The following is a 12,434-nucleotide window of genomic DNA, read 5'->3' on the forward strand; positions in this document are numbered from 1 at the left end:
AACAATTAGAATAATTCATTTTATGTGAATAAGAAACCTTACAGGTCCAGTTAATTCTGGAAGATACCTTATGACGACAAAGGAGAATAAGGCAGAGTGAAAAGACAAAAGAAAGAAGGTTCTTATGGCAAACTGAATTAATGAAGCAAGTCCAGCCTGAACTGCCCTAGATATCTCCAGACTTGATAGATAAGCCTTGTTTCAATGGTGGGCAGTCATACACATGGACTGCTCAGATCTTCAAGACAACCTGCTGCAGGGAGCAGAGTTGACTGAGCCTCACATGCTGTTCCTCTGGGTCTGCGAGGCCATTCTTTCCCTGGGATGCCAACAGCCTGTGACTGAGCATGGTAAAGGTATTACTACAGCCCATCCTGCCCTGTTTGGGACTCTCCCAAAGGCAACCTTGGCTTGAGGACACCCCACTGGCCTTGCTGAAACTTACTCAGAACTGCACTGGAATCCAGACTTTTCCTACTCCATCCTTCTTTCTTTTCACAGAGATCAGACCTATCTTGTGTCTGAAGGGTTTCCCTGCCAATTCCTGTTCTTTTCCCTTTTATTTTTCATACAAGTTTTCTCTCAATAAATCCTTTTCACATCTAATCTGTCTTATATTTTCTTGGAAGACCTGAACTAATAAAGATGGATTTTCTATACTTTTGACCAAAAGCACTCTCACTATATTAAACAGGACATGTATTCAATTGCTGTAATAAAAGCTAAAGTAATAGAAATTTAAACAAGATAAAAGTTTATTTCTCTCTCAGGTAAGTGTCCAACTGCAAGGAGCTGACGTGGCAGTTTCATGATGTCAAGGACCCAGACTATTTGTACTTTGAAGCTCTGCCATTCTCAATACACAGTTTCCAACTTATGACCACTGTGATGACTTCTCCAGTTCCTGCCACTATGTATGGAGCCCAGGCAGCAAGGTAGGAAGGGAGAGGAGAAATGAAAGTATACTCCCCTTCCTTACAGTGTACCCCCTTCCTTACAGCATGATTCCAAAGCTGCACACATTTCTTTAGTTCACATGGCCTTATCTTGCTGCAATGGAGGCAAGAAAATGAAGTCTTTCGCTGCATGGTCATGTCACCAACTGAAACTCTACTACCAAATGAGCAGGGAAGAATGGATATTAGAGAATGTCTAGTGATCTCTACCACAATTAGTTCTTCACTATTCTAGCTAAATTAAAACAGTTTCTTTGAGAGACCATTATGTTTTGTTTGAAAATTATTCCACAGCTTCTATGACTTCATGTTAATTTTAGACCAAAATTTCAAAACAGACAACATCAAGGACTATGAATGAATCCACCACTGAATTTTTTAAAATGCATTTTGGGGATATTCTTTGTCTTTTCTATTGCCATGAACAACCTTTAAAAAGATAATAAGAATATAGTAAGATTTTGTGATACTCATAACCACTCATATTTTAAATGTATAAAATGTAAATCAACTTTTCTCCTGAAACTACAAAATCATCTATGCCTACAAAAGCACTCAACCAAAAAAAATCAACAATTATCAATAATTTGCAGGCCACATTGGGTAAAACAGTAGTACAAATACTTTTCTAAGCACAGAAATATATATATTTAGGGAGAAAAAAGATAAAAGAAAGGAAAAAAGTAGAAAAAAGAAAAAAAGAACCCAGTCTCTTCCAACAAGTTAGAGTACCTGGAATTGACATCGCCATGTCCCAGCTGCCCATGTTGGCCATATCCAAATGTATAGACATCTCCATTTTCCATTAAAACCACTGAAACCAAAATACAGAGCTTTAATTTTTCTTATTATATGTATTTTATATTTCTATCACAGTCTACTAAAGGGAGTGTAATTTTTGCTCTTTAAAACTTATAGAGCAATTAAAAATAGAAAAGTGAAGCACAAATTTATATTTAATGAGAAATAAATATAATTTTAGTTCTATAAATGCCATTTAATTACATTAATTTAAATAAAACATTGGTTTTGGTCAAAAGTAAAATTTTTATAATAATGAGCAACTCCATATAAAATATTGTTCTCTCAAATCTAGGATAATTCTATAGATAGCAAAGAGATCTGAGCTCTGCACAAGTATGTACATCGATGAAATGTCAAAACTTTAATATCGGTCAATGTTTTATCAAGTAAGGAAATATATTTAACATCAAAGAATTTAACATTTTTTATTTTCATAAAGGTTGAATACTACAACTTAAGCTATATAACCCAAATGCAATACTTTACTAAGAATTTAATTTTTTACATTAAAAAAATAAATTTGTTGATGCACATTTCTCATCGAACAGTAACAAAATGTGGGACCATTTATAAAAATCAAAGAATTCTGGAGTTCAAAGAGATTTCAGATATTATTTTATATTTGAGATTTTCCTGAAGTGAATTATAAGTCCATTAGAAGACAGATTAGAAGTCAGATCTCTAGACAAGTACTTATTCCATCATGCCACCGTTTTTAAAGGGATTTTGTAATAAATACAAAGCTTTTATAGAATTGAGAGATACTGCAGCACTATAGCTTTTAATACACAATTAACTAAACCACATTTATCTAAACTAAACAAATAAATGGTTTAGCACAATTGTAAAAATGCAGTTATACCCTAAAGTTCCAGCTGCTACCTGAATGGTGAAATCCACAGCTGACTTGTACTGCCCGGAGTTCACAGTCAAATCGCACAGAGCCTGGCGGATATGTTGTGATTTTGCTGGCATCCTTTTCTCCTCGTTCTCCACTTCCATCTGTAAGTGTTATAATTTGTAATTAAGTCATTATTCATCTTCGAAATAAAATTGTAAATAAGTTTACTATGGAAGAACAAAGAGAAAAATGTTAAAAGGAACAAGCAAGAAGAATCTGCAGCTGTTAGAAGTGATAGATCAAGAATCTACCTGCAAAGAAGCAATTTTGAAAGGATATAATACTACATACTTCTGTTTGCAAATATCACTAAATCAATAAAAACAGTGAAAATATCTGGTTATGAATAAAACCTATTAAGCTAATCAGTTATGTAATATAAACAGGTCATTAATAGAAACAAAATTCTAAATGTAATAATTTATATGGGAAAATTTAGTTTGCACAAAAAAATAACTGCATGCAAAGTCATTTAACAATTATTTTAAACTTAGTGATATTGTTAGTACTAGTCATTTAAAAAAATTCCTACTTGGCTCACAAATGACTTAGACTTCCCAATCACATCTTAGAAAGGCTACCCTGTCCACCAGTATTGCTAAACTCAATGAAACTTTAAAAAATTTTAAAACACCAAGTAGCTTTATCCAATATATTGTAATTCAATGGATTAATCTCATTTATCTTCCATGTCCCACTTTGCCCCTCAGCCATTCTGCTTTGTGGTCTTCTGGTCTCTAACCACTAACTACTCTCAACCAAACTTTTCTTTTCTCACTCCTTCTTTCCTCCTTCCTTCTTATAATTTCCTCCCTTATGCTTGCCTTAGGCCTTCTCTGGTTTCTACATTTGGCTTTGAATATTCTGGCATTCTAGGCATAAAATAAAAACGCACATTCCAGAATATAAAACCTTTATTTGGAATGTGCAAATAAAAGAGGCAATTAACTTTTCCTAATCTACAACTATACATCATTAGAATATGACCTCTAGATCATCAAGATTCAAATTCCTTGCACATGGAATAATATAAATCTAGAAGGAATTTCAAAGGTCAGCTAGTCCAAGTCACTCTCTTTTGGAGTAGCAACTCTATGTATGTGTGTACGATATGAAGATACACATGTAGATCTACAGACATACCTATTAATTCTGCATTTTCATTGCCCATTTTAGAATAAGCAGAATAACATCAAATTATTTCATGTTCACATTATCCTTTCTTTTTTATCTAATATTTCTAATCTTTAGTAACATCCAGGTAAGACAAAATTGGCCTAAATTATGACATAACTTTCTATAGCTAAATGACTATCGTTTTGAAAAGCTTTAAACTCCTTATAACACTAGGACAGTAAAACCTCACTAATTCGGAATAACGTGGAATGGGTTGTCCTATACGACTTATTGAAAAGGTCTTTATCATAGAACATTTAGGTAAAAATTCAATTTTAATACCTTTAAGCAGTACAGACTACAGATTAAAATAAATGCTACAATAAATAAAAGGTGGTTACCTACATTATAATTCAAAATAGGCCTATATTACATAAAAATGTACCATAAACATGAAAGTCCTTTAACATACAAGAATTAATTGCTGGACCCAGAGGTTGAAGGCACGTTGAAGGAATCCTTCATTTCTTGAGCCCTTGGTTTGAAAAGCTAGTGATTTTAGACAGGTTTCCCCTTATAAGTATGACCCTGAAAATTCAGAGGAAGAAATTATTTTGAATTTTTACTCAAAAAAGATCACAAATACTGCATCATAAATTCTGAATTAGTGAGAGGTTTTACTATAATAGGATAAAAATATGATTCCTCTTCTGCTAAATTATCTAATGTGGGTTTGCTAAATTAAAGCTGCAAGAATAAATGGGCTACAAAAAAAAACAACACACAAAAAAACCCAGAACATTTGGTTTCATTCCACCTAAAATGAAATATACTCTTAATTCAAAGACTCCTCATCTTAAAAGGCAGTGGAATGGTTAAATATAAACAAGAGCCTATACAGAAGAGAATAAGCAGCTTCCAAACACTATACAAATAAGATGACAGATGTACAGAAATTTCACAGCTTTATCTCAATTGGTAGAAATATCTAATTATTCAAACCAAATCTGGTTTAACATAGAAAACAAATGATGTTCATGATTTGGCCAGACTTAACTAAATTCAATATTACAAGTATCTTTCCATGTTATATAAATGGATTGATGCCTAGTTAGAATCTTTTATTTTTGAATTTGCCCTCTCTCTTGAGTTAAAGATTAAATATGGATACAAATCCCACAATAGAGATATAGCATCAGGGAAGGAGGAAAAAAAAATGTCTAGTAATTTACTGATTAAAACCATGGTAATTAAAAGAACTGTAGCTATTATTTAAAGGTAAAAATAACTAGAAACATTTGTTCAAGTTCATCGAAACAAACCTGTATCTATATAAAATAATTTCTTGATTATTATAAATGGTGAAAATATTATAATTACAAGTAAAAATAGGACTAAGGTTCTTAATCATTATCAGCAGCAGTGGCAGAATTTTAAAAAATATAATTTCGTATCTGGTATTTGAAGACAATTAAAAATCAAGTACAATTCTAATAATTTAGAAATTTACAAAAGTCTATCAAAGAAAACAAGGTACCTCACAAATAGCCAAAAATTTGGTGTAAATTCCAAGAATTGGCAAGTGAAATTCGGGAAGATTAATTCTGCTCGAGCCCACTACTCAGTAAAGTGTTAATGAGCAGCAATAAAACTAACCTCAGATTTGTAGGAAAAATAATCTGAATATTCTTAAAAATGGCCATGTAGATATGAACATATCTATATTTTCCCTAATATAAATATGTTCACACATATGTGATATTGAAACTATATAGGTATAAAGTTTGAGAGATAGTAAAATATTGTGTGTGTATATGTGTGTGTGTGTGTGTGTGTGTATACATATTTGTGTATACACAAAGAGGACTGGGTATTTAAAAAACTTAGCTTTCTAATTTTTATTTAAATCTACATTTTTTTGAGTAATCTTATGGTTGTGCATGTCACAAAAAGTATCACAGAACAGAGTGAGTACTTTAAGCAAAATCACTGAAATAAACAGCAAAGCAGTAGCAACTCAATTTGCTAAATACTTGCTCTGTGCTAAACACTGCAAATTTAAATAGCACAGTGGATAAGTGCTTTTGGGCACAAAAGCCCAACAGAGCTGGAATGGAATCCTGGCTCTACTATTAGAGAGCTGTATGACAACTGGACACTGGACTTTGTAAATCTTAGCCTTCTCAGCTATTAAAATAGCAATAATGGTACATTACCTCACAAGGTTCTTATGAAGATGAAGTGAAATAACAAGAAAAGTGCTCAATAAATAATCACTATTGTTGCTTTCTTTAATCAATAGGTATTGTTATTTAATTTTGCAGCTGTGAAAATCAAAGCTTAGAGGAATTAAGTAACCAGCCCAAAGGAATAAATGGTAGAGCAGTTTTGGAGTTTGATGGAAAATAAGACTCATGTATTTTACCACCACCAAATGTCTGACATCTTAAATCTTTTGTAAATATAAACTAATTACGCATTCAAGAAATCTCGAATTTTGTACTTTTAAAATGATTCTATAAGAGAAAGGAATTCAATTTGAAGAATTAAAGCCCGTATTCATAGAGGATTTCTATTTGCAAAGAATATATAAATGTATTTATAAACATCCACATCTATATCTTAATTTAATCCTCATATTTACATAATCAGTTAGGAATTATCATTCTTATTTTTAAAATAAAAAACTAAAGTCAAAGAAATTAAGGAATTTATGAATGGCCACATAGTTCTAGTAAATGACAAATTTAGGATTAAAACTGAAGCGTAATTCTGAAGGCATAACATTTCCAACACACCACACCATTTCTAAACAGAAAACAGGTATCAGAATCACACAGATGTTTATCAGTGTACTTCTGGGTTTTCATATCAGTCACTTCAAGATAGATTTCAAGACTATCAGAGTAATTCAAATGTTCCTAATTAGTAATACTGTATTAAAATCTTTTTCTATGTAAGGCACCGAACAGCTGAAACAAAATGTTAACTCAGATTATCTGTTTGAAATATAGTCTCTGGTTACATTTTTAAAATAACTTACTATATCTTATATGAATTATATATTTATTGATTCAGCCTTAAGTACTCTATTTTGCCTCTTGTCAAAATTTGCCTGTATAGGATGTACTCCGTGACCTTCTCTGAATTTTCTCCAATCTCCCAGAAGCTCTCCAACTTTCCATCTTAGAGCTCACTCCTGTTAACAATAAATCCACAGTTCTGACCCTCCACACACCCCCATGAAAAAGGCACAATCTAGAAAATTTTAACTGTTTTCATCCTACAATTTTTACCACCAACATAAGTAAATGTAAGACATAACACAGCAATTAAAATAATGAATATCTCAGTGGAAGACAAATAGGGTAAGAAAAAAGAGAAAATATATATATATATATAGCAAAAAAAAATGTATTAAAAGACACTGTATGTAGCAACAGTAAAAAGCAGTGAATGGCAAAATGATTAAATGACAGGGACAGTGACTGTAAAGGGAGTAGGGAGAATTTGTGGGTCTACAGGAATTAGTAAGTGGTAAGTTAATACTCTATATCAAATAGGGCACCATTACTTACACTTTAAATTTATATTTTGGTGGTAAAGAGATGAAATTATTTCATTGAATAAAACCATACAATCTAATTAAAAAAAAACAAAAAACAAACAAACAAAAAAAACCCCTGTAATACTATAAAATAAGTCCTTCCAAACAGGTTGCTACAAATATTCAGAGTCTTGTTATAAAATTACCCTGTGGCAGACAAGGTAAAAGTGAGGCTAGTTATTGTTGAGTGATTTCTATTGCTAATCATTGTGACATTATAAAAACGTTTGTAAGATTTGTCTCCATTTAGCATTTCATTTTAAAATTCTGAGGAAAAAAATAAAGATGTTTGTCTACAAGATATCAATATGAAGCCCGAAAAGGTTTAAACTCTCTCATGAAATGTATTTAACCTCAGGTAAAATACTGGAAAAAACTTCACTTTTATATAACCGGGGGGGGAAAAAGACACTGAGAAAATCTAATCTAATAGTGGCATAGTAGAAAATATGAGATCAACGATTCTGGCAATAATTAAAATAATTTACAGAGCATACCCAAAATATTGTTCCTCATATTTAAATATTTATGGTATTGTTAGAGCACTCAGTAAATAAAGCAATCATAAATTTTACTATGGTTAATCACATCAGATTTAAAATACTCTCAATTTTTAATTCTACAGAACATATCTTAAGTAGTACTCTATTTGTGTTTTTAGTAAAAATAGGTTTTTGTCTGTTTTGTTTGTGTTTTTGCTTTGAGTGGCAAACTGATAGAGACAAATAAAAATAAAGTTGATTGTAATATGTAGTATGTGAAAGTTTAATCATGAAATTAGTCAACAGTTTTATAGCAAAAAAAAACACAAAATGTTAGCTTAATTTGACTATGTGAAATATGTGTTTTTAAAACTTTCTGTTCTACTTGCTGGGATTTATCTTCGGCATTTGAGAAAATAGCAATTGTAACTTATTCTGGTCAAAGAGCCCCTGTTCACATACCAGGATTCAAGGCAGAATTTATATGTAAATTTATAAATTCTCTGTATTAAATTATTTCCTGATCTTAGTTGATCCATAATCTATAAAGAAAATAAGTTTGATTTAAGAATATTTTTAATTAATCCATAACTCTAATGCCAGAAATAATTGTGCATAGATAGATTCCCAGTCATTCACAAACTTGTTGGACTTCTGACAGTTTCTGAGGACTACGATAGGTCTCCATAACTCACTCTTTGCTTATACCTATATCATGATTGGAACCTCAAATATCGAACAATTCATGTGTGTTGTGTATAAAAACTTTGATATTAAAACAATGGAAAAATGCAATAGCAGTTGACTCATTATCACTTTATACACTGAATTTAGTAATCTTGTTAATTCTAAAGCAAATAAACAGCATTTAAAGAAAGTAAAATGCCAGATGGCAGTCATCTAAGAATAGATAATAAAGCATGAAAATAGAAAGCAATAATTACTTTTTCCACCTTCACTTAACATTATTAAATTTGAAAAGAAATGGAAAACAAAAAGATATACTATAAAATGTCTTCTTAAAGTTAACAAAAAAGTGAAATAAACTTGATAGTCATTGACAAACAGTACAAGTTTTCAGCATGTTCTTTCTCCTCAGGCTATATAATAATGACAGAAGCAAAGTAGAAGAATTAGGGTTGTGCATTTTCCCAGAGACAAAATTCAAATGAGTGGAAGAAATTGGGAAAGTATCCCACCTAGTTGATAAGGAAGACCAAATACCTTTGTGCTTGTCCCGTTTATGCTTTAGCTGTGCTGGATGGGATCTGAGTCTGGCTAGAGCCTGTTCTCGATGGTTCATAAAAATAGGACCAGCAAATACAAGGGGGCCTGAGGAGAAACATTTTGTATGTGCATAGAAAAGCTCACAAAATGAAAACACTACAATGAACAAAAATAATTCAAACTAAAAAGCATGGAAATTTATTCTTTACTGTTTTGGACATCATACTTTTCTCCCGATAAACCCTCCACCCCCAACCATAACCTATTCACCATTCCACACACAAATTTTAATATCTTAAATATCTTTAATATCTTATAGTTTATATAGTCAGATTCTATTTTTTATACCTATAAAATTATCAGGTAGTTACGAATAGTCTCAAATAAATAATCGGAAAGTATAATTAAACTAAAATATTTTCTCTTACAAATTTTATTTTACAAATATTTTTAACACCATACATTCAAACTCATTAACCATTTATGAAAAACAAATACCTTACCTATTTTAATACCAAAAACCAATTAATTTTTTAAATTAATGATTAAATTTAAATAAGGTCTTCAAGATTTAATACCCATATCAGTCTTGCTACAAAACCAAGATAAATGTTATTAACTGCATTCTGTCATAGAGGCAAGAAAACAAGATGGCCAAAAACAAAACAAAAACAAAAATTACTGTGATCTGATACAAGCACATATACACACACATATGTATATATAGAAAATCACTGTTTTATAAAGACAGAATTGTAGTTCTATTTGATTTGATTTTTCTAAAAATGATAAATCTAACTTTAAACACTTACACAAAATCAGAACAAGAATAAACAGCTTCCCATTTATGCTGAAAAGGGGACTCTAAACCCAGTAACATTTATGGAACATTAATCATCTCTCATAAAATCGTTTCTTTCTGAAGCTCCACTATGAATGTATATATACATACACAAATATATACTCACATAGATTACAGTTATTTCCACTTGCATAGTATTCAAGGAAAAAAATGTATGGCCAAATTAATTTCAATAACATTTAAAAACTGCTTTTTCCCATTATCATTTAGCTTGAAAAGAAACTTTAAATTATACCTTAAATTTTCAGATATTTTCATATAGAACAGAACTATAGCTTCCTTGATTTTAATAACATCGAAAATGCCTGCAAATTCCAAAACACTCTAAATTTGATAATGAAGTTACCAGTATTTGAAAAGAAAATTGACAGTATATAAGCACTAAATATTTTTAATTAAAGTAATTTTCTTTGTGATTCCCTACAGATCTTCAGCTATAATTAATTTTTCTAACAATGGAACAAAATGGAACAAAATGAAACTGTTGTCCTGTTATAAAATCTAACAAATGTCAAATTAAATACCAAAGTACCCTTCATTAAACATTAAAAAATTGGTAGAAAAAAAATATTTTAATTATGTCTCTATATATATACAAAAATACAAGGAGCACTAATTCTATTAAAATCCAAGAATAACATATTCTATTATTACTACAGATAGAAATGTGTTAATGTTAGAATTAAATATTATTTCCTAGCAATACGGTACCAATTATTTTTAAGCTAAGAATATATAAACCGAGCTCCATTTTTTAAAATGTAATAATGAGATATAATTTGAATATCAACAAAATATCTTATTTCTTCAACATGCATTAATTTTCAACTGATTTACTAAAGCAGATAATATAAATCACTCTAAAAAAACACCTTCCAACTACACAAAAGAATTGCAAATATTAAAATAACAATATTAAGTTGTATTACCATTTTCTTATCTCTGTGGTCTGCTTGGGATATTTCTTCCCATAAACACAGTACACCCATAATATTCATATTTATCTAACTTCTCAATAAATTCAATCTTATTAGTCTTTTGATATATAAATCTAGCAGGCCCATGGGCAATTACACTTAAAAAGTATACCATCCGAGCTCAATTTAAATCACCATTTATAATACTAGGCTATCAGGTTCTAAAATACTCTGTATCTCATAGACTAAAATAATTTTTCTTACAAACATAATATAGTCATTCATTTATTTACCAAACATTTTTATTATTTTTAATGTAATAAGAACTAGGTATCATGGATATAATGACAAAGACAAAGATCTCATTGGAATTCAGTCTAATAGAGAAGACAGAAATAAAAACAAAGAATAACAATATGTTGTGATAAACGTTATAAAGGAAATCAGTATACAGTATATTCTAAAGGATGAAAAGTGATCAAATGAATTTGAGTAAAACAGAAAAATTTCAAAGAATGAGAAAAAGGTTGTCAAGAGAGGAGGAAAAGAAGAGAGGGCATTAAAGGTAAAAGGAATAGAATTTATAAAAGCATGAGGATGTTAAACAACAATCTGTATATTCGTTAAAAACACACAGAGCTGAAATGGATGGAATATAGGGTTACAAAGCAGAAAGTGGTGGGAAATGAGTTTGGAGATGTATACAAAAAACAAGTAAGTAAAATCTTTCTATACCATGAAACTTCATTGTAGAGGTGATGAGAAGTCTGTGAAATGTTTTCAATTAGTCAACAAAGACATATTAAGTACTGACCAATTTCAGGCACCAGGCTCGGTCCTTGGATAAACAAGCCACCATCTTTGCTTCAAGAAGCTCACAGTCTACTGGGGGTAGGAAGAATTTACACACATCTCAATAAGAAATTACGACAGTGTGCTATGATAAAATTAAGCACACTGGAGGGGCAGCTAGCAAGCCTTGAGGATGGGAAAGTAAGAAATTTCATCATACAAAAATAGGAAAAAAACACACAAGCTGAGACCTAATAAAAAAGGTATGGAGTACTATGAAGTTTCAGAGATATAGGAAAAAAATGTTTAGAGACAGGGAATAGGAAGAAGAGTAATAAAGAGATGAAGCTGCAGAGATAAAATGTGGAATTCACTCTGAGAACTATGAATAGTTTTTTGGTTTTAAACAGAAGAGTGCTTTTAGAAAAAAAACATTCTGCATTTCAGAAAAACTATTCTGGATAGAAAGTGGACAATAGCTTAGAAGAAGATAAAATTGAGGGTAAGACCATTTATAGGATCATTTTTGCTGTAATTCAGACAAAGAACAGAAGTGGACTGAGCTAAGGGAAGGAACAACAGTGGCATTCTAAAGAAGTAGACAATTCAAAAGCTTTAATAATTTTTTTTAATAGAATTAAGAAAGCACAATTACCATAACTTGTTGGTTTATTTGGTTTAGTGGGAGGAGGAGTGAATGAAACAGGAGAGTGAAAGAAAAGATTTAGATATTCAAAAGCTTCCTCATTCACGTGTAGACAATAGGTTTT

The 12,434-nt window shown here is 30.9% G+C and overlaps 1 protein-coding gene across 12 annotated transcripts in view; it reads right to left on the bottom strand.

Moving 5' to 3' along the window:
* The window catches only part of MYCBP2 (MYC binding protein 2), a 238,192-nt gene that overhangs the window by 151,593 nt on the left and 74,165 nt on the right, over positions 1-12,434 (bottom strand). For 10 of the 12 annotated variants that reach the window (XM_039886905.1, XM_039886908.1, XM_039886910.1 and 7 more), the window contains 3 exons: positions 9,091-9,198; positions 2,643-2,762; positions 1,689-1,770 (listed from right to left, as the gene is read on the bottom strand). In XM_039886905.1, the coding sequence (XP_039742839.1) occupies positions 1,689-1,770; positions 2,643-2,762; positions 9,091-9,198 (310 nt within the window). Of the gene's footprint in view, positions 1-1,688; positions 1,771-2,622; positions 2,763-9,090; positions 9,199-12,434 lie in introns of those variants that run through there. The other 2 variants (XM_039886906.1, XM_039886911.1) reach the window with 2 other exon arrangements.

This window comes from Pteropus medius, unplaced genomic scaffold (assembly GCF_902729225.1).
Source record: "Pteropus medius unplaced genomic scaffold, Ma_sr-lr_union100, whole genome shotgun sequence".
Classification (NCBI taxonomy): Eukaryota; Metazoa; Chordata; class Mammalia; order Chiroptera; family Pteropodidae; genus Pteropus; species Pteropus medius.